The sequence below is a fragment of the Neoarius graeffei genome, chromosome 27 (assembly GCF_027579695.1).
Source record: "Neoarius graeffei isolate fNeoGra1 chromosome 27, fNeoGra1.pri, whole genome shotgun sequence".
NCBI lineage: Eukaryota > Metazoa > Chordata > Actinopteri > Siluriformes > Ariidae > Neoarius > Neoarius graeffei.
The window spans coordinates 29152299-29175961 of record NC_083595.1 but is presented as its reverse complement, the minus strand read 5'-3'; the positions used below and the strand labels follow the sequence as shown (position 1 = coordinate 29175961).

The 23663-nt window shown below is 43.8% G+C and overlaps 1 protein-coding gene across 1 annotated transcript in view; it reads right to left on the bottom strand.

Moving 5' to 3' along the window:
- The window catches only part of cdh16 (cadherin 16, KSP-cadherin), a 157577-nt gene that overhangs the window by 34018 nt on the left and 99896 nt on the right, over positions 1–23663 (bottom strand). The window contains exons 12-13 of the mRNA XM_060911626.1: positions 19092–19333; positions 13683–13813 (exon numbers count right to left, since the gene is read on the bottom strand). Coding sequence (XP_060767609.1) covers positions 13683–13813; positions 19092–19333 — 373 coding nt within the window. The remainder of the gene's footprint in view (positions 1–13682; positions 13814–19091; positions 19334–23663) is intronic.

The following is a 23663-nucleotide window of genomic DNA, read 5'->3' as shown; positions in this document are numbered from 1 at the left end:
AATTTTAATGGTAGGTCTTACCTGGTTGACCACATGTCATTTTCTTGAACAGGATAAGGTCAGATTTGAACATATAATTGAATTAAAGTCATTACAAATTTGTAAATCATAAGAATGTGCATAATATTGTTGAGGGTCAATTAATATACTCATTCATAATGTTCTATTATAGATAAAATATTGGGGGGAAAAATGAGAGGACAATCTCCACAGTGTGTTCAACATGTCTGCCACATAGGAAAATGACATCATGTCATGCTGGTCACATGGTGTTGGGACAAACCATTTTTGAGTTGCAGGGGGACTTCTGTTAGAACATATTGTAGTTGACAGTACTTCTGCGGACATTAATAAATTAAGATATTTAAATTATTGAAATGATAAAATCTATTGAAATATTTTTCTTTAGTACTTATACTTTTGAAATAAATAAAGAACAATTGTTGTTGTCGACTTTAATGTTTTTTATTCATAATTTTTGAAACCATGTCTCCATCAACTGAAAAACGGACATAGCAAGAACTGTCAATTTAGGAACATCATGACAAATTTCAAGCTGAATAAAGCATAGGATGCACATAAAATTTGTGTTAGAATAAATTTTATCATCATCAATGGACATGGAATGTACCCCAATTATAGAATGGCTCATTCTGGTTGTGGTGTGGCCAGATCTGTGCTGTACAGACCCAGTTAACCCCCAGTTTGATTCAAAACAGTATGGAGAAGTACGAAATTATTTCAGAAAATCTCAGGTTTAAGTTCATATAGATTGGAACTCAAAAGATGTGTCCCCTTTGACCTTTCAGTGGACCACTTCAGATGAGACATGATCACTACAACTGAAGAAAAGAAAAAAACCCTGATCTCAGGAGATTCTGCTTTTAGACATGATCTAAAGGTGTGGAAACTATGAGTTAAAGGTTAAGGGCAGTAGGCTGCTGTGCAAACATTTTTACTATTGAAAGTATCCAAACATGATTGCTTCCCATGAAGAGAGTGCCTAGTGTGTATTTTTATGTGCTTTGTAAGGATTTACAGCTTGTGAGTGAGCACGTGCTATTGCACAGCACTGTGCAACAAACCCATGTATGTGTCAACCTAGAAATTGAGCACAATCTGCTCGTGGAATGGCCAAACTCTGCATCAGCAGCTTCATGGACAAGGCTCCATCACGGCAGACAGCAAGATATTATGGACATTAAAAACCACTAAAATCAGAGTTCTGATCTTATTAAATTTATACATAGATATAAAACTCAATAAAGTATTGCAGCCATCATGTAGCTTCTAGCGTCTTCTATATATAAAACCCTATTTGTCTAACTGCATCTCTCATAGAGAACTGATTGAAACCCATTCCCAACAAGTGTTGCCAGGCAAAACAAACCTCGCCCGGCAGTACTTATTTTTTTTATACCTATATGTTGATAATGGTAATATTTTTCAATCATCAGCTGTCAGGTTATAGTCCTATGAAAATCCATGACCTTGAGTTTGACATTTCAAAGTCACTCATGGTGCCAAATGAAAGCCCATATGGCACTTCCTATAAGTTAATAATGGTAAATATTTGTCTACCATCAACCGTTTTCAAGTTACAGCCCTCTGAAAATCTGTGACCTTGAGTTTGAGCTTTTAAGGTCAAAGATCATGGTGCCAAATGAAAGGCCATATGGGAGTCCCTACAGGTATATGCTCATAATAGTAAACATTTGTCTATCGGCAACTGTTTTTGAGTTATAATGGAAAATATGTTATTTTGACTGAAAGGTTGATCTTTCTGGTAACCTTGACCTTCACCTTGACCTGATTACCCTCAAAATTTAATCAGGTAATCTATGGACCATTGCCCACCTACACTGAAAATCTGAAGTCAATCGGTGCAATCGTGTAGACGCTAGATTATTAACAGCCACACACAAACAAACAAGCAAATAAACAAACCGCACTGATTACAATACATCGCCCTGCTTACTCCATCGTGGGCGAGCTAAAAATTATGATGTTATTTTTTCAGTTTATTTACAATTTCTCTACATGCACTGGGCCTTGTATGTGCAAGCTTTTTAATCCTCAAAACTGTCTGTGACAGCAACTGTCTATGACCCTTTTCAAGGTGACTCCTCTGCACCTTTTGTAAACATCTGTGGAGAAGCAGTGCATGCTGGGATTGGTGATTAAACTGAGGCATATCATATGTGCCTCATTTCTATGCGCGTGCACACACACACACACACTTTACCACCTCCCTTTCTCCCTAAATACTGGGTGGCTCGTGTATTTTGGATTCCATTTTCTGGGATTTTGCTCACTATGTTGCTGTGTGGTCTTGAATACACAATGAGAGCTTAGATGCACTTTGTCTGTCATTGCAGTCCAAAATGTCAAATGTCTCAGCTGTGATGAGAATTTCTGAAGCCTACACAAAACATCTGAGGCCTGTTTATTCTGCCTTTGTGGCTGCATTCAGGTATCACACTTTTTTTATTTATTTATTTTCTTTTTAACTGAAACACTACAGGTTGAAAGCTGAATTATTTCGACAAAGTAAATCTTCTTACCCATATATTTTGCATACTACAGTAACTGCTACTATGGTACTACTGTAATTAAATAATTAGTGTGACACATTCATATTCTACATGATCAGTTTTTGGCTTCCTCAACAATTAAACAAAATTAACTAATTTATTGTCACATCTGTACAGGAATCCATTCAAAACTCCTCTTCCCTGAGTGCATTGTGGCCTAGAAACATGGCCACCATGGACTATGACTCCCAACATCCACGCACACTCTCACGTTCACAGTCACCAGACTGTTTGCACATTGGCTGATATTTTTGCCTGTCACCGGCTGAGTTTTATTCACGTTTTGGATCTATTTGCCTGCCTCCTTAACAAACTCTTAAACTGCGCCTGCACCTGCCTCCAGACCTTACCTGACAGGTATAGGCAACAATCTAGAAGGAAATTAAAAATCTCTTTTTATAGACTTGTGAAGCAATACATTTTTATCATTCATTCATTTATCTTCACTATACACTTTATCCTGGTCAGCATTGTCGTGGGCTGTGAACCTGTGCCCGGAAAACTGGAGGCAGGGCAGCATTACAACCTGGACAGGATGCTAGACTATCACAGGGTTTTACACACACACACACACACACACACACACACACACACACACACACACAGCACCACTGTGCTGCTGCTGCTGTATTACATTAAAATTCTCTTTCTTTCTTTCTTTCTTTCTTTCTTTCTAACATTCTCATACTCATCAAACAATTCAGTGAGCCCTCCTGCCCTGTGGAGAGGGGCAGGGTCATCCTGGTAGAGGTGGTCACCCGTGTGCATATACTGTATGTGTATGTCAAAAGTTTGTACACCCCTACTCATTCATAGGTTTCTCTGTATTTTGACTATTTTCTACATTGTAGAACAACACTGAAGACATAAAAACTATGAAATAACACATGGAACATTTCTGGAATTATGTAGTTAAAAAACGTTACAGATTTTAGATTCTCTAAAGTAGCCAGCTTTTACCTTGATGACGCTTTGCACACTCTTGGCAGTATCTTAGGCCCTGTTTACATTATTTCGAATCAGCGGATCATCAGATTAACGTTTTTAAAACAATTCGCGTGCACACAGCAACGCCAATACACGATTCACGTGCACACAGCAACGCCAATACACGGATACGCTAATCACATGACTAATTAGATGGCACGTCACATGATCCCAGTGCATATCGGGCATGCGCAAGTCACTCACCACTTGCAAGTGGAAGGATGGCAAGTGAACACCTTCTCCAGCAGATAAACACACCTGGCTGTGATGTTCATGTTCTCACTGAGTTTAAGCACCTGAAGGAGGTTGAAATGTGTAAATAAACCTCAGTACAGCTCAGCGCTTCCTCCTGCGCTCCAAATCACTCCGCCCTGAACAGCGAGTGCCCTCTGGAGGGTGCGCACTCTGGCCCTGCGCAGCTCACAGAGCGCGTTAGTGAAGCGCACGAGCAGTGATTCGGGACTGAGCCGCTGTGTGTGTGATCCCAACGCCAGCGAATCAGGAAGGTGGATGTCACAGTGACGTTGTCCAATGACGACGTCAGCTAGAGCTCAGCACAGCGTATCCGCGTATCCTCAATGTTTACACAGCACCGGACCAGACACGAACTGGATTGAATACGTGGGCTCTGGCGGATTCCCGTTTCCCGGCGTTTTAATGTGAACGGACAGTGCATCCGCGAAGAAAACGAGACAGATACGGTCTAATGTAAACTTGGCCTTAACCAGCTTCATGAGGTAGTCACCTGGAATGCTTTTCAGTTAACAGGTGCCTTGTCAAAAGTTAATTAGTGCAATTTCTTGACTTCTTAATGCATTTGAGATCAAACAGTTAATAGTAAATAATAAAAATACACTAAATATAGGATATTACACAGTTGCGTGAAGATATGAAGTTTATCTTCGAGTGGTGAATATATTCACGAGTGATTGAAGCAAACGAGTGAAAATATTTTCAACACGAGAAGATAAACTTCATGTCTTTGTACAACCATGTAATGTTCTTTAAATTTTATGGACACATTCACAAAAAAATACACAGGTTAATCAAAAGAATTTTAATTTTGAACCGGTTCACCATTTTGACAATGCGTGTCTAGTCAGCGGGAAAACACTGGGAGTGACATCATCCCAGTGAAATATTGGGAATTATTATACATACAGGACACTTTTTCCATGGAATAAAAACATGTATTCTGTTCCCTTCTAGCAGATTTATTGATGGCATGCAATATTGTTATCATATTGCTTATCCTCCTGCATTACGCTACTCTCCCCAATGGAGAATGAGCGTGCAATATTGTTATAATATTGCATGTTGTCAAGACAACTCGATGTCACACATCAGAGCTCATGCGAAGATCCACTGACAAAACTTTGCATGCTGCGCATGCACACAATCGTTTCTTTGTCTGCCGGAAAAGAGAGACGACAAGGTTAATCCAGTGCTAGGTTTAAGCACTAAATAAATAAACTGAAACTAAAGATGCGCCAAACACCCGAAAGGCTACCAAAACTTCATTATATATATTTTTACACATATTTACAAAAGAAAAACATACCAATGGACATCGAAAAACTGGAAAAGAGACTCGTAGGAGATGTAAAATTTAAGCACTAGCAAGTGACTGTGACAGTTTGTAAACAAACATGGCCGTGAGGTTTGCTTCATTAAAAGTGGAAAATTTCAAGAAAATTTTGGCTGCCAGGTTGCTCCGATGTGTGTAGCTGTTGATTTTAAAAGTAACTAAGTAAATTACACAGGGAAAATAATAATAATATTCTGCTTGACTGCGCTGGCATTGGCCTTTGCTAACACTACACCAGCTGGAAGTTAACTGCACTGTCACGCTAACAGCACCGAGTCACAGGTAAGCTAGCATTGGCCTTTGAAAATGCTGACATGAAGAGAGTGTGTATGCATTATAATAATAATAATAATAATAATAATAGGGCGGCACGGTGGTGTAGTGGTTAGCACTGTCACCTCACAGCAAGAAGGTCCTGGGTTTGAGCCCAGTGGCCGGCAAGGGCCTTTCTGTGTGGAGTTTGCATGTTCTCCCCGTGTCCACGTGGGTTTCCTCCAGGTGCTCCGGTTTCCCCCACAGTCCAAAGACATGCAGGTTAGGCTAATTAGAGGCTCTAAATTGACCGTAGGTGTGAATGTGAGTGTGAATGGTTGTCTGTGTCTATGTATTAGCCCTGCAATGACCTGGTGACTTGTCCAGGGTGTACCCTGCCTCTCGCCCATAGTCAGCTGGGATAGGCTCCAGCTTGCCTGCAACCCTGTAGGACAGGATAAGCGGCTACAGATAATGGATGGATGGATGGATGGATGGATGGATGGATAATAATAATAATGGCTTTTTTCATAGTATATCAGATATATTCCATTCAGTTTGTCTTCAACTTGTTCAATATCATGCTAGTTGAATGGAACTCAACGCCAGCCAATATTATTTAAATATGTCACTCAGATCTGTAATGTATTTCGTATGAAAATTGTGAATTTTTCAACACAAGAAGATAAACTTCATATCTTCAAGCCAATGTGTGATGTTCTTTTTATTATATCGACACATTCACAAACAAAAAGTACCCAAATTTATCAAAACAATTAATCAATTTCCTCGCAAGTAACACATCGAGATTTATGTCACAGTTTTGACTCTCCATGTCCTAGATGTACAGTGGTGCTTGAGAGTTTGTGAACCCTTTAGAATTTTCTATATTTCTGCATAAATATGACCTAAAACATCATCAGATTTTCACACAAGTCCTAAAAGTAGATAAAGAGAACCCAGTTAAACAAATGAGAGAAAATTATAATACTTGGTCATTTATTTATTGAGGAAAATGATCCAATATTACATATCTGTGAGTGGCAAAAGTATGTGAACCTTTGCTTTCAGTATCTGGTGTGACCCACTTGTGCAGCAATAACTGCAACTAAACTGTAGTATGTTGAGCAGGTGGGTGGAGCACAGAAGTACGGCAGGCCAGAACTGAGTTTTGCAAAACTCTTTATTTGCAGTTTTTCAGCTTTTTTAACAAACTCCCAGTCACACAGACACGCACACACCCATCAGTCGTCTGGTTGGGGAGCGAGACTCTTCTCTCCTCTCCCCCTCCCTTTATACTCCATCCCTGCAACACACACACACAAATTAACATCAGGTGTAATGACCTAGCCACTTACCTTCCCCAACCCCGCCCTCCATTCACAGATTGCTGCTTGGCCACGCCCCCGCTGCCACATACCCCCACCGCCCGACTCAGGCCGGGGAGCCGTCCGGCCTGAAGCTGACTCCCCCCCCCGACGGGACAGGAAGTCCGCCACCACCATCTGCGCCCCCGGCCTGTGGATCACCTCGAACTTAAATGGCTGGAGCGCGAGATACCAACGGGTGATCCGCGCATTGGCATCCTTCATGCAGTGGAGCCACTGGAGGGGTGCGTGGTCCAAACAGAGAGTGAAAGGGCGCCCCAGCAGGTAGTATCGGAGGGCGAGGACCACCCACTTGATGGTGAGACACTCCTTTTCAATTGTGCTGTACTTGCTCTCGTGCATCGACAGCTTCCGGCTGATGTACAGCACCGGGCGCTCCTCACCCTCCACCTCCTGGGACAAAACGGCCCCCAGCCCCGTCCGATGCATCAGTCTGTAAAATAAAGGGGAGAGAGAAGTCAGGGGAGTGTAAAAGTGGCCCCCCACACAGTGCAGCTTTTACCTCCGAGAATGCCTGTTGGCACTGCTCCGTCCACTGGACCGGATCTGGAGCCCCCTTTTTAGTGAGGTCGGTTAGCGGGCTGGTGACGTCCGAATAGTTAGGTATAAACCTATGATAATAGCCAGCCAGCCCCAAGAACCGCCTCACCTCCTTTTTGGTCTTGGGCCTCGGGCAGGCCGCAATCGCTGCAGTCTTGTTAATTTGGGGACGCACCTGCCCATGACCCAAGTGGAACCCCAGATACCATACTTCCACCCGCCCAATCGCACACTTTTTCGGGTTAGCTGTGAGGCCCGCTCGCCTCAGCGACTTTAGAACAGCCCTCAGGTGTTCCAAGTGCCGCGGCCAATCATGACTATAGATTATTATGTCGTCTAGATAGGCGGCCGCGTAGGCAGCATGAGGGCGGAGGACCCTGTCCATAAGCCGCTGGAACGTAGCGGGCGCCCCAAATAACCCAAAGGGGAGCGTGACGAATTGGTGTAAACCAAACGGTGTGGAAAAGGCCGTTTTCTCTCGGGATAGAGGAGTCAAGGGGATCTGCCAATATCCCTTGGTTAGATCCAGTGTAGAATAAAAGCGAGCCGCGCCTAACCGATCAAGCAACTCATCAATGCGAGGCATTGGGTACGCGTCAAATTTAGACACTGCGTTGACCTTTCTATAGTCCACACAGAACCGGACCGACCCATCAGTCTTGGGAACCAGGACCACTGGGCTGCTCCAGTCACTGTGGGACTCCTCAATTATGCCCATTTCGAGCATGGCCTTGAGTTCATCCCGAACCACCTTTTTCTTGTGTTTGGGCAAGCGGTAAGGGCGGCTACGCACTACCACCCCCGGGGGGGTTTCAATGTGGTGTTCTATGAGGTGGGTACGACCCGGAAGGGGCGAGAACACGTCGGAAAATTCCTTCTGCAACATGGCTACCTCCGTGAGTTGGGTCAGTGAGAGGTGGTCTCCACAAGGGACCGGAGTGGTCCGCGATGTTATCTTTTTTACCTCCGGCCCCAGCTCTGCCTTCTCTGGGACGACCGACGCCAACGCCACAGGGACCCCCTCATTCCAGCATTTTAAAAGGTTGAGGTGGTATACTTGCTTTGCCCCACCCCTATCCGTTCACTTTACCTCATAGTCGATGTCCCCGACTTGCCGTGTGACCTCGAACGGCCCTTGCCACTTGGCGACTAATTTAGAACTCGACGTGGGCAATAATACGAGTACTTTTTCTCCCGGTGTGAATTCTCTAAGGCGCATGCCCCTGTCATACAGCCGGCTTTGACGTTCTTGTGCCTGCCGTAAATTCTCCTGTGTTAATTGCGTGAGAGTGTGGAGTTTTGCGCGCAGGTCAAGAACGTACTGGATTTCATTTTTACTCGGTGAAGGTCCTTCCTCCCAATTTCCCCGCAGCACATCCAGAATGCCACGCGGCTTACGCCCATATAATAATTCAAAGGGAGAAAACCCTGTGGAGGCTTGCAGGACCTCTCGTACTGCGAACAACAGGGGTTCGAGCCACTTATCCCAATTACGCACATCTTCACTAACGAATTTCCGGATTATGTTTTTGAGTGTCTGGTTGAATTACTCTACTAATCCATCCATTTGTGGGTGATATACACTGGTGCGGATGGACTTAATCCCCAGTAACCCATACAGCTCGCGCAGTGTGTGTGACATAAACGAGGTGCCTTGGTCTGTCAGGATTTCTTTTGGAATCCTGACCCGGGAGATAACGCGGAAGAGCGCTTCCGCAATACTGCGTGCTGAGATATTGCGGAGAGGCACTGCCTCCAGATATCGCATTGCATAGTCCACCAGAACTAAAATAAAGTGATATCCCCGTGCTGACCGATCTAATGGCCCAACAAGATCCATCCCAATTCGCTCAAACGGGGTCTCGATTAGAGGAAGAGGGCGCAACAGCGCTTTTGGAGTGGCTGCGGGATTTACTAATTGGCATTCACGGCATGCCGCACACCACCGACAGACATCCCCGCGAATCCTAGGCCAATAGAACCGGGCCATTATTCGGGCTAGTGTTTTGTCTTGCCCCAAGTGTCCAGCCATGGGATTAAAGTGAGCCACATGGAATACGAGTTCGCTACGGCTCTTTAGGATTAACAACTGGGTTACTCGTTCCTTGGTTTGAGTGTCCTGCGTAACTCGGTACAATCTATCTTTCATAATAACAAAATAGGGGAAGGTTGGCGCCGCACTCGGCTGAAGAGTTTGACCATCGATTACTCTCACTTGGTCAAACACATGCCGCAGAGTCTCGTCTCGCAACTGCTCTAACGGGAAATCCCCAAGGGAATCCCCGAGAGAGGGAGGAGGAGCGGAGTGCTCCTCACTCCGACGTGGTGTTGATGCAGAGGGTTCTGTGACAGCTTCTCCAGCCAATGCCACACCAGGATCTTTCCGTGACCTACTAGGGCAGGACCCACTGCGTGTTAAATATTCCATTAATTCTTTAAATCCCAGCCAATCAGTACCCAAGAGTGGGTGAGACGAGGATTAACCGCTGCCTCCATTTTATGCATTTGGCCCCGGAATAGAATATGGACAGACGCTAGAGGGTAATGGTGAACATCCCCATGCACACACAACACTTTCACCGCTTGTGCTCCCCCCAATGCCTCACCTTGCACCAGGCGTTGGTGAATTGAGGTCTGATTGCAACCGGAATCCACCAAAGCGTGATATGTATCCCTTTGAATACTCACCGGTACACGATACGCTCCAGCCTGATCGGGGGTGGTTTCTGGTGTGTCGGGGATCCGGATGACAGCCCCCACCTCCCTTGCAGGGCTCTGATTCGGGAGACGCTCCGATTCCCCGCCGCGCCAGCACACCGGCCCAGGCTTTCCCTCTGCACTGGTGTTATGGGTGTCACTCACCTGAGGGGGAGACAACACAGACACAGAAGAGGGAGATAGGAGGACACCACGGGTGCTACAGGCCGGCTGGGGAGGAGCCAGCCACCGCCTTTGTGGCAGGGGAATGGGGTGGGGAGGGGGACAAAAGACAGGAGAGAGAGAGAGAGAGAGAGAGAGAGAGAGAGAGAAATAGAGAGGGGGAAGAGAAGCGAGGGGAGGCGCCTCGTCTGCCTGCCGTCAGCGCCGCCTCCAGATGGTCCTCCGCCAGCTCGATGGCTCGTTCCAGCGACGCCGGGCGGTGACACTGGACCCATTCTGCCGTTCCTTCCGGAAGTTGAGAGATAAACTGCTCCAGTGCCACCAGATCGATGATCTCCTCGGCGTCGCGGTCTTCCACCCTCAGCCACCGCCGGCAGGCATCCCAGAGTTGCTGGCCGAATGCAAACGGCTGGCCGACCTCCTCCAGTGTCAGCGTCTGGAAGTGCTGACGGTGTTGCTCCAGGGAGCGGCCGAGCCGCTGCAGGATGGCTTTCCTCAGGTCGGCAAAGACCAGCCGGCTGTCAGCAGGGAGCTGCTGCGCAGCAAGCTGCGCCTCGCCAGTTAGGAACAGGAGGAGGCGCACTGTGCGCTGCTCCAGCGGCCACCCCCACGCCTCAGCTGTTTGCTCAAAGAGAGCGAGGAACGCTTCTGGATCGTCCTGCGCTCCCATCTTCGTGAGGGTGGCGGCAGCGGCGGCCGGCGGCCCTGCTGACGTGAGCCGGTGCCGGAACGCCTGGCAATCTTCCCACTGGGCCAGCATCAAGGCTTCGAAGCGCTGCTGCTGCTCCTTCTGGAGGGTGATCAGCTCTTGATGCTGGTTCTGCTGGGCGGTAGTGAGGGCAAGGATGAGCTCCTTGAACGGGGAGGACTCCATGGGGCGGTTCCCTTCTGTGCGTCCCGGGTTTCGGCACCACTGTAGTATGTTGAGCGGATGGGTGGAGCACAGAAGTACGGCAGGCCAGAACTGAGTTTCGCAAAACTCTTTATTTGCAGCTTTTCAGCTTTTTTAACAAACTCCCAGTCACACAGACACGCACACACCCATCAGTCGTCTGGTTGGGGAGTGAGACTCTTCTCTCCTCTCCCCCTCCCTTTATACTCCATCCCTGCAACACACACACACACAAATTAACATCAGGTGTAATGACCTAGCCACTTACCTTCCCCGACCCCGCCCTCCATTCACAGACTGCTGCTTGGCCATGCCCCCGCTGCCACATAAACGTTTCCCATAACTGTTGATCAGTCCTGCACACCGGCTTGGAGGAATTTTAGCCCATTCCTCCGTACAGAACAGCTTCAACTCTGGGATGTTGGTGGGTTTCCTCACATGAACTGCTCGCTTCAGGTCCTTCCACAACATTTCGATTGAAATAAGGTCAGGACTTTGACTTGGCCATTCCAAAACATTAACTTTATTCTTCTTTAACCATTCTTTGGTAGAACGACTTGTGTGCTTAGGGTCGTTGTCTTGCTGCATGACCCACCTTCTCTTGAGATTCAGTTCATGGACAGCTGTCCTGACATTTTCCTTTAGAATTCACTGGTATAATTCAGAATTCATTGTTCCATCAATGATGGCAAGTTGTCCTGGCCCAGATGCAGCAAAACAGGCCCAAACCATGATACTACCACCACCATGTTTCACAGATGGGATAAGGTTCTTATGCTGGAATGCAGTGTTTTCCTTTCTCCAAGCATAACGCTTCTCATTGAAACCAAAAAGTTTTATTTTGGTCTTATCCGTCTACAAAACATTTTTCCAATAGCCTTCTGGCTTGTCCACAGCAAACTGCAGACGAGCAGCAATGTTCTTTTTGGAGAGCAGTGGCTTTCTCCTTGCAACCCTGCCATGCACACCATTGTTGTTCAGTATTCTGATGGTGGACTCATGAACATTAACATTAGCCAATGTGAGAGAGGCCTTCAGTTGCTTAGAAGTTACCCTGGGGTCCTTTGTGACCTCACCAACTATTACACGCCTTGCTCTTGGAGTGATCTTTGTTGGTCAACCACTGCTGGGGAGGGTAACAATGGTCTTGAATTTCCTCCATTTGTATACAATCTATCTGACTGTGGATTGGTGGAGTCCAAACTCTTTAGAGATGGTTTTGTAACCTTTTCCAGCCTGATGAGCATCAACAACGCTTTTTCTGAGGTCCTCAGAAATCTCCTTTGTTCATGCCATGATACACTTCCACGAACATGTGTTGTGAAGATCAGACTTTGATAGATCCCTGTTCTTTAAATAAAATGGTACCCACTCACACCTGATTGTCATCCCATTGATTTCAAACACCTGACTAATTTCACCTTCAAATTAACTGCTAATCCGAGAGGTTCACATACTTTTGCCACTGACAGATATGTAATATTGGATTATTTTCCTCAATAAATAAATGACCAAGTATAATATTTTTGTCTCATTTGTTTAACTGGGTTCTCTTTATCTACTTTTAGGAGTTGTGTGAAAATCTGATGATGTTTTAGGTCATATTTATGCAGAAACATGGAAAATTCTAAAGGGTTCACAAACTTTCAAGCACCACTGTAGCTCGTATGAAAAATACAAGTGTTGTATTTCCAAGTAGAACACTTGTTTCCTGTGGCGGCGTGGTCAAGCGCCGGTCTGTGACAGGAGGGTGGAGTCAGGGAAGGTAAGTGGCAGAATCGCTACACCTGATGGCAATTAACCTGTGTTTGCGTGTGTCTTCCCAGTGACCGCGCCCTATTTAGGGAGGGAGATCGAGAGCAGAGGAACCGCAGGTTCAGACATTTGGTGCGTGTGTTTGGCTGAGGAGCCACTGGTGCGAAGCTACCATCTGTGGGATTATGACTGAACACCTCCAAGTCAGAATCCCGCCTAGACGTGACGATAGTTGTTGCAATAGTAATCCTGCTCAGTACGAGAGGACGGCAGGACAGAGATCAGGTTTGTAAATTAAGGCTTTTATTGCCACACTTTTCAGTCTAACAATATGCTTCACACAGATGCACACACACAACCGGCATCTGGTTTCGGGATCAGCTCCTCTGCTCTCGCTCTCCCTCCCTAAATAGGGCGCAGTCACTGGGAAGACACACACAAACACAGATTAATTGCCATCAGGTGTAGTGATTCTGCCACTTACCTTCCCTGACTCCGCCCTCCTGTCACAGACCAGCGCTTGACCACGCCCCCGCTGCCACATTCCATATAATATATATCCCTATTCTACAACTGTAGTAATCCATATTGTCAAGAACCACTCAGCTGAGAAAGAGAAACGACATCCATCATTACTTTAAGACATGAAGTGTCTTTTAATTAATAAAAATAAAGAAAAACCATTGAATTACAAGGTGTGTCCAAATGTTTGATGGGTACTGTATGTATGAAATTAATAACTACAGCAATTGAATTATTCGTCTATGAGTATATTGATTTGTATGGTAGGATGAAACATCTCTTACGTCCATCCTCAGCCACCACTTCCATAGTGTAGGTACTGTTCTCCTCTCTATCCAAAGCCTGCACTGTTTTCAACTCTCCTGAGTACTTCCCAATTGAGAAATATTTCTTTGTGTCCCCTCTCAGTGAGTACCTATGAGGAAAAAAAAAGCACAGAAGTGAAAAGAACGTTCTGTTCAGTTCTAGTGCTGTAACGACGTTTTGTTCCTCAGCAGGTGTAACTGCTGAGCTGCTCAGCATTACGTGTCCTATTCTTCCACCTCCTGCAAGAACAGAACATGTATCACTGGATTGATAATTTTATAACATAAATAGCAAAACAAATTTACAGAGACCCTTGATAATGAGATGATTTGATGAAAGCAACAGTTTTCATTTAGCTGGATAATGTACTCCTGAAATATAAACTGTGCAGCAGTCACATTGCTGAGACTTTTTGCTTTGAGTCAGTGTTAAGTTTTGAATTGGATTTCTGTGTCAGAAGCAGCTGGGTGTAATTTTAAGGGTCTATTTACATTTTTTTCCACAAATCATAATCCTTATTGAGGTGGCGTGGCACGCAGAGCTGTAAGAGCAGCTAAAGGAAACACGAGGTAAACAGGATGCCTTGTGATCAATACCACATGCACATTGCACACCACAGAAAGCATGTCCTTTGACTTTTGTTGGGAAAATTTAAAGCAGAAAAAAGTCCAATGCCATTCATATATGTACCCACCCATATTCTCCCAAATTTTGTGAGCCAGCTAGTCATGATGCGCTCACCTGGCCGGATTTCTGAGAAGATTTTTAAGTCATATTTATAAGGTGATTTTATTTATATAGCACAAATTCATACACAAAGTGATTCAGATTGAGTTAGGGATTGATTGATTGATTGATTGATTGATTGATTGATTGATTGATTGATTGATTGATTGATTAAAGGTGCTAACTGCAAAGTTGAATTGTGGGCAAAATGTTCTATTTCTGATGGAGTTTCGAGATGTTTTGCTGCTGCACACACTGTGTGTCCTATGTATAAATGTTTTGCCAAGATAAAAAGTGTCCCACATTTTATGATTCCAGAGATTGCCAAAGCAAATGAGCAACAATATCACGTGACCCCCATGAAGTGTGTTTGACCTACTTTTACCCAAAACAAGTCAGCGTGGGCAAACATGGCGGACTCAGCTCTCTTGTCAGCGGAAAAAAAAGGAAAGTCTGCCGAGTGAGTGTAACTGCAAGATAGAGCAAAGTTAGATGACGTGTCATTTTTCTGGACAGATAACTAAATCATTCTAGCTAGTGCTTAGCTATCCTCATAATGTCCACACCTTGTAGTGGTGTGAGGGCTTGAGTGCCTCAATGACCCCAAGAACTATGCCAGCGGGAGTGCATAGCACTCCTAGCAGGGTCACCCATGCTGGACAGGTCAAGGGGTAGAGGCCAGACAAAATGTGGACCACCTCATCCCTGAGGTAAAAAAGGGTTAGTGTAGGGCCAACTACTCTACCTAGAAAAAAGATGAGTTACAGAAGCACCGATGATAAGAATCCGAGAAAAACTCGTCATGGGAAAGGAAGGGACTCCACAAAGGAGGCTTATGACACAGGGCAGGGAAAGCCAGAAGGAAGTTGCAAGGCCAACTCCCCTTCTGACACCCAAGACAACTATAAAGATAGGTACATGGAATGTTAGAACAATGTATGAAACAGGGAGGACAGCACAGGTAGCAAAGGAAATGAGGAACTGCAAAATCTCTCTACTAGGGCTGAGTGAAACAAGATGGCAGCAGGCAGGACAGCTTAGGCTAGTAACAGGAGAGATGTTACTGTATTCTGGACACACAGAAGATGGAGCTCCCCACTCAGAGGGAGTCGCCCTGATACTGGCACAGGAAGCACAGCGGGCACTCATCGGCTGGGAACCTGTCAGCTCACACATCATTACTGCCAAGTTTGCTACAAAGAAAAGCAACATCAACCTGAATGTCATACAGTGCTATGCTCCTACTAATGATGCTGAGGAGGAGAAGAAGGATGCCTTCTACCTGCGACTCCAAGCTCTGTTGGACAAGAGTAGAAACAAAGACATCACATTACTTATGGGCAACCTCAATGCCAAGATAGGGTCGGATAACACAGGCCATGAGGAGGTAAGGGGAACACAAGGGCTGGGTAAGATGAAGGAAAATGGGGAAAGATTCACAGACCTGTCTTCACTCAAACAACTAGTGATAGGAGGTAGCATCTTCATGCACAAACAAATCCACAAAGCTACATGGAGATCACCCGACCATGAAAACCAGATCGATCACATGTGCATCAGCCAGAAGTTCCGACGACTGTGGAGTGATGTAAGGGTGATGAGGGGGGCAGATGTGTCATCAGACCACCACCTTCTTGTGATGTCAGCATGGCTGAGGCTGAAGAAACACTCCACAACCACCAATCCCCGTAAAAGATTCAACGTAGGCCTGCTCAAGAATAAGGACATCCAGACATCATTCAAATTCAGCCTTTCTAACAGGTTTCAAACACTGCAGGAACTCTTTAAAGAAGAGGATACAGATATCAAGAACCAGTGGCAACAGGCCAAGAAGGGTTGACTGGACACATGTAAGGATGTCTTGGGCAAGAAGAAACCACAACACAAAGAGTGGATCTCCTTCAATACTCTGCAGAAGTTGGAAACAAGGAAACAAAAGAAATCTGCACTGAATACAACCCTGACAAGATCAGAGAAGGCAAAGGCACAGAAAGCATACACAGCTGCTGACAAAGAAGTTAAAAAGAGCATCAAAAAGGACAAAAGAGACCACTTTGAGGACCTAGCTAAACAGGCAGAGGAAGCAGCAGGGAAGGGAAATCTGAGGGACCTCTACCTGACAACAAGAAAGCTAGCAGGTAAATTCCAACAAGTGGACAAACCTGTTTGGGACAAAGATAGTAACTCACTCACAACAACAGAAGAGCAACTGAGAAGATGGGCAGAACACTTTAATGAGCTTTTAAACAGACCAGCCCCAGAAGCACCACCAGACATTCCACCTGCAGACTCAGAGCTACCTATCAACACTGGAAAACCCACAAAGGTAGGGATTAAGAAGGCCATCATGTCTCTAAGGAACGGGAAGTCAGCAGGACCAGATGACATACCAGCAGAGGTCCTCAAAGCAGACATCATGAGCTCAGTCAATATGCTGCATAGTCTTTTCAGTAGGATTTGGGAAGAGGAGCAGGTTCCCTCTGAGTGGAGAGAGGGTATACTTGTCAAACTACCAAAGAAGGGGGATCTCAGTAATTGTAATAACTATAGGGGGATTATGCTTCTATCAACAGCAGGGAAGGTTTTCAACAGAATTCTCCTAGAGAGAATGAGGGATGCAGTGGATGCCAAGCTGCGAGATGAGCAGGCAGGCTTCCGTAAAAACAGGTCCTGTGCTGATCAGATTGCCACCTTACGCATCATAATAGAACAGTTGCTGGAATGGAACTCTCCTCTTTACATTAATTTCATAGACTACGAGAAAGCCTTTGACAGCATAGACAGAGCCACCTTATGGAAGATGCTAAGACACTATGGTATACCAGAGAAATTTGTATTTCTAATCCGGAGTACATACAAGGACATGAACTGCAGAGTAGCTCATGCAGGACAGCTAACAGAGAGCTTTGATGTGAGGACAGGAGTACAGCAGGGGTGCTAACTGTCGCCACTTCTTTTCCTCCTGGTTATCGACTGGATCATGAGGACAACTACTAGAGGAAAGAGCAAGGGGATCCAGTGGACACTCTGGACACAGCTAGAGGATCTAGATTTTGCTGATGACTTGGTACTCCTCTCACACAACCACAAACAGATGCAAGATAAAACAACTCATCTGGACACAACATCAGTCAGTACAGGACTCAAAATCAGCAAAAAGAAGACTGAACTCATGAAGATTAACACTACAAACAGCACACCAGTCACAATCAGAGGGGAAGAAGTGAAGGAAGCTGAGTCCTTTGTGTACTTGGGAAGTGTAGTAGACCATCAGGGGGGCACAGATAGAGATGTAATAGCCAGGATAGGGAAAGCAAGAGCAGCCTTCATCATGCTGAAGAATGTCTGGGCTGCTAGAATGATGCGAGTAGCCACCAAACTCCAGATCTTCAACTCTAATGTCAAGTCAGTACTGCTTTATGGATCTGAGACATGGAAAACAACAAAAGCAACACAGCACAGGATACAAACCTTCATAAACACCTATCTGAGAAGAATCTTTAAAATCAAGTGGTCAGACAAGATCAGTAACCTGGAGCTGTGGGATAAATCAGGACAAAACCCAGTTGGAAACAAGATCCTCAAGAGGAAATGGTCCTGGATAGGGCACACACTCAGGAAGCCACCATCCAGCATTACACACCAGGCCCTAACCTGGAATCCACAGGGCAGAAGAAAGAGAGGAAGGCCAAAAAACAGCTGGAGAAGGGACACAGAGGAGGAGATGAGGAGTATAGGCAACAGCTGGCATGACCTAAGGAAGAAGGCCCAGAGATGAGTGCAATGGAGGAACATCATCGGTGGCCTATGCTCCGATCAGGGCAAAGGGCCCAAGTAAGTAAGTAAGTGCTTAGCGATCTTAGCCTTTAAATGCATGGGCTCGACTCCACGGTAGCAAGTTGATGGTGGAGTTATACACCTAATGTTTTGATCTTACCAAGAAAGAAACGATAACACAAAGGCAGTAACAGAGAAAAGATATATTCGATTTTTGTTTCACGGATCTATTTGCGAATGTCAACCACAAATTACATCCCTGCAACTCAAACTCTCTGAGGTCAGTGCAGAGTCATGAAGTTTTCTGCATGTTGCCATCTTGGTGTGACGCAGTTCCATAGTTATACTAATTAGTTAATGCTTCTAACGTTCAGCTGTTTCCATAGGACCTCAAGAGGTAGGATATTCAGTCCTAAAATGGAGAAAAGCGACCCTCAGCACATCAAAATGATCACATCTCATCCGCATTATATTGTTCTTGTGAGACATAGGAAAATGCCATGCATAATAAAAAAAAAAATTGAAAATTTTAGATGACTTTGCAGTTAGCACCTTTAATTAAAGGTAAAATCAAGAGTAAAATTAATGATTAATCCTGATGATAGAATATATTAAATTGAACTAAAGGTAAACTATAAAAGAGCAACTCCTTTATGATACACTCTAAAGGAGCAATACAATTGCTGAAGATTTACAAACTTACAGTGATTCATAAACTTCACAACTAACTCCAGCTAGCTGGTGGATGTAAGCTAACCTGACAGGATATCTGAGAAAACCTTACCTCCTTGACTGCAATTATAAAACTGCATGATCACTATTGTTTTGGTGAAAAACAAAAAAAAAACTACTTTTCATAAAGTACGTCACTAAAATCCCCTTGCCTGATTGGATGGGAGTCGGGGTCATAAGCCCTAATTGTAGCTATGACCCGTCCTGGCTCCTCGCCTTCTCTAACAGTGACCTCGTAGTGACTCTGTGACAGAACTGGGCCCTCATTGATGTCATCAATGAAGATGGAGACGGTGGCGGTGGATGCAGGGCCATACCTCCCCCTCACCAGAGCCACAGGGTTTTGAGCACTCAGAGCCAGAATGTACTCACTCTCCCGCTCAAAATCCAGCACCTGAGGGGAAACGTTACGTTAGTGCCATGTGAGAACAGGTTGAGGTTGGGCTCTTTTGTTGTCGTGGCTATGGCCATTATACAACGTAGATGGATTTGGGAATTAAATTGTTAACCCTGTGTTTGGCAAATAAGCAAAATAAAAAATACAGGAGTCAGAAGAAAGTGACAGATCTCAAATCTTGCAGCCTGTTCCAGAAGGCTATTATTGTTCAACCTGAACAGCTGAGTTGCTTTTCCACACAGAGACAGTGTGTCCCTGCAGTCAGTTTGCTCAGTGCTTCCATTGCACATCTGACAATGCACCCAGTTAAACAAAGGGGCCTGTTCTTCAGAACACAGCACATTTCCCATCAAGAGTCTACATCAGTCATTCATGACACTTTAAAAAACTGTTTAAAAGCCTTTAGCTTTCCGGAAAGGTAATATCTGTTAATAAAAAATAAACACACATGCATATGTCCTGTCATTTCCAGGCAGTACAAAGTCTACTTAATGAGAGAGAGAGAGAGAGAGAGAGAGAGAGAGAGAGAGAGAGAATAGGGGGTGTTCTTAGGTCCATCTTTTACAGTTTATATTTCCTCATGATACTTAGCTGATTCCTAGTGGTATGTTTGATCTTTTGAACAGTTCTTCAATGGGTATCTAAAGTGAATTATTGTAAAAGTGTTCTAGCCCCAATCAACAAAGATATAGTGTCTTGCAAAAGTATTCATCCCCCTTGGTGTTTGTCCTGTTTTGTTGCGTTACAAGCTGGAATTAAAATGGATTTATGGGGGGTTAGCACCATTTACACAACATGCCTACCACTTTAAAGATGCAAATTGTTTTTTTTTATTGTGACATAAACAATAATTAAGATGAAAAAAAAAAACACAGAACTCTGGAGTGTGTATAGGTATTCAACCCCCAAAGCCAATACTTTGTAGACATATATGTCAACCTATACGGAATGTCCGTATTTTATACGGATTTGATTCAATAAACGTAGTATACGGGCGTATAAATAAAGTTATACGGATTCTTAAAAAAAACTTCAATATTTATTTAGAGCTATAAGCAATTCCCACGATGATAAAAGAGCGCACAACATTTACAAACGTACTGTACACCACAGACAGCCAGTAAAGAGTCTTATGAAATCGCGCGTTATCTTGTGGTAGCGAGACTTCGTTCCACTTTTGATCATGCGCACACCGCATTGCGAGAATCCCGCCAACCGTGAAGTCATAGACATATAAACATAGACGCCGCCTTCTGCGGAGAGTCATACGTCATCCTCGCCGCCATATTGGATGTGGCAAAGTGGAGACAGTAGCCGAGAATAAAGATGCCTCATTCGTGTGCTGCGTTTAACTGTACCAACAGGTTTACCGTCCAAACGAGATCACATGGGATTACCTTTCACAGGTGAGACTAGAAAAATACTTTTCATTGTATTTGGTCATTATAATGTAATTTTACGAATAGATTTTCCTGACTTTGTGGCTAATATGAAGTCTCGTGCATAATAGCCGCTCGGTGAAACCTGTCTCCAAACAACGAAGTATTTCCTTCGTAACTACACTGATAACACTTTGTGTTTTTGTCAAACATTGGAGCTTTGTATTCATTCTGAAGGTTTATTGTTATTAATATTGAATAAAAAGTAACTGGAATATATCATTGTTAATTATCATTCAAATTTTAGGTAAATTATTTTAATTTGCATCTTATACGGATTTTATAAGGGAAATACGGATTTTGGAGGTTGGTTATACAGGTTTGATTGACCAAAGGTTGACATGTATGTGTAGAGCCACCTTTTGCTGCAATTACAGCTGCAAGTCTCTTGGGGTATGTCTCTATTAGTTTAGCACATCCAGCCACTGAGATTTTTGCCCATTCCTCAAAGCAAAACTGCTCCAACTCCTTCAAGTTAGATGGGTTGTGTTGGTGTACAGTAATCTTCAAGTTATGCCACAGAGTCTCAGTTGGATTGAGGTCTGGGCTTTGACTAGGCCACTCCAAGACATTTAAATGTTTCCCTTTAAATCACTCCAGTGGCGCTTCAGCAGTATGTTTAAGGTCATTGTCCTGCTGGAATGTGAACCTTCATCCCAGTCTCAAACCTCTGGCCGACTCAAACAAGTTTTCCTCCAGAATTGCCCTGTATTTAGTGCCATCCATCTTTCCTTCAGTCCTGACCAGCTTTCCTGTCCCTACAGATGAAAAATATCCCCACAACATGATGCTGCCACCACCATACTTCACTGTAGGAATGGTGTTCTCAGGGTGTTGGGAAGTGTTGGGTTTGTGCCACATATGGCATTTCACAACATTGTCATCAAATACCTTCATGACAGTTCCATTGAAAACAATTAAAATAACATGCTTGTATAAAAACCAGATCTACACTTCTTTTCACAAGCTAGATGGAGTACAAAGTGGCAAAAGTGCACAATTCCCACTTTGCACCTGTCTTTGTCTTATGATTTAGGTTGTTTATTTTACTTAAATAGCTCAATGTTTAGATAGCTAAATGTCTACTTAGATAGCTATAGATAGTTATTTATATACTTTGTTTTGTAAACTTCTATTTTCTCTGTAAATGCACCATGGGGAGCCTGAAGGAAATGGTACTTCAATACACTGTATACTTGTATATGGACATATTAACAACAAGTGTTGCCAGGCAAAACAAACCTTGCCTGGCAGCATTTATTTTATATCTATATTTTGATAATGGTAATATTTCTCAATCATCAGCTGTCAGGTTATAGTCCTATGAAAATCCATGACCGTGAGTTTGACATTTCAAAGTCATTCAAGGTCAAAGGTTATGGTGGCAACTGACAGCCCATATGGGACTTCTTATATGTTGATAATGATAAACATCTGGTTATCATGAACCATTTAAAAGTTATAGCCCTTTGAAAACCCATGACCTTCAGTTTGACCTCTCAGGGTCACTCAAGGTCAAAGACCATGGTGCCAAATTAAAGGACATATGGGAGTTCCTATATGCTCATAATAGTAATCATCTGTCTACTGGCAACTGTTTTTGAGTTATAATGGAAAATGTTATTTTTGATCTTTCTGGTAACTTTGACGTTGACCTTGACCTGATTACCCCCAAAATTTAATCAGGTAATCTACAGACCATTGCCCACCTACCCTGAAAATTTGAAGTCAATCGGTGGAACCGTCTAGACGCTAGATTGGTAACAGACAGACAGACACACAAACAAACAAGCAAACAAACAAACCACACTGATTACAATACCTTGCCCCATTTACTCTGTCACAGGCAAGGTAATAAAGCTCTCTTGAATCTTGAATACTGAATCTTTTTTCTCTTCCTGCAGTAAAACATCGCATTTAATCAGCTGTCACCTTGATATACCTGAACTCACATTGTAGTTTTCTGACTAGTATCTTTTAAAAAGAAATGAGGAAAAAAGCATGATCCCCATTGGTTAATCCTGTTTCCCCATTTGATATCTAGGGTGTTTAATACTGGAGGAATTGTAATGATAACTTTTTATGAACAGTACAATTACTGTGCAAAACAATGCTATCTGACACATATATAATGAGCTGCGCTGTATGTGTGTTATATTAACCACCCACAAATAAGCATTAGGAACTGTGACAAAATACTTCAGGGGGTTCAGACCCAAAATCTCCACCAGCTGTGCCTCTGTAATTCAAAGTTATGCAATCATCATCCATCATGTTAGGTCACATTTATATATAGCATTACATCTTTGTAAATTGAGTTAAAGTTGTTGAATGTCATTGCAGAAACCTGAGATGGAGCAATTATACAGTTAGGTCCATAAATATTTGGACAGAGACAACATTTTTCTAATTTTGGTTCTGTACATTACCACAATGGATTTTGAACAAAACAATTCAGATGCAGTTGAAGTACAGACTTTCAGCTTTAATTCAGTGGGTTGAACAAAATGATTGCATAAAAATGTGAGGAATTTTGACGTTGACATTTTTTAAACACAATCCCTTCATTTCAGGGGCTCAAAAGTAATTGGACAAATTAAATAATTGTAAATAAAATGTTCATTTCTAATACTTGGTTGAAAACCCTTTGTTGGCAATGATTGCCTGAAGTCTTGAACTCATGGACATCACCAGACGCTGTATTTCCTCCTTTTTAATGCTCTGCCAGGCCTTTACTGCACCGGTTTTCAGTTGTTGTTTGTTTGTGGGACTTTCTGTCTGAAGTTTAGTCTTTAACAAGTGAAATGCATGCTCAATTGGGTTGAGATCAGGTGACTGACTTGGCCATTCAAGAATATTCCACTTCTTTGCTTTAATAAACTCTTGGG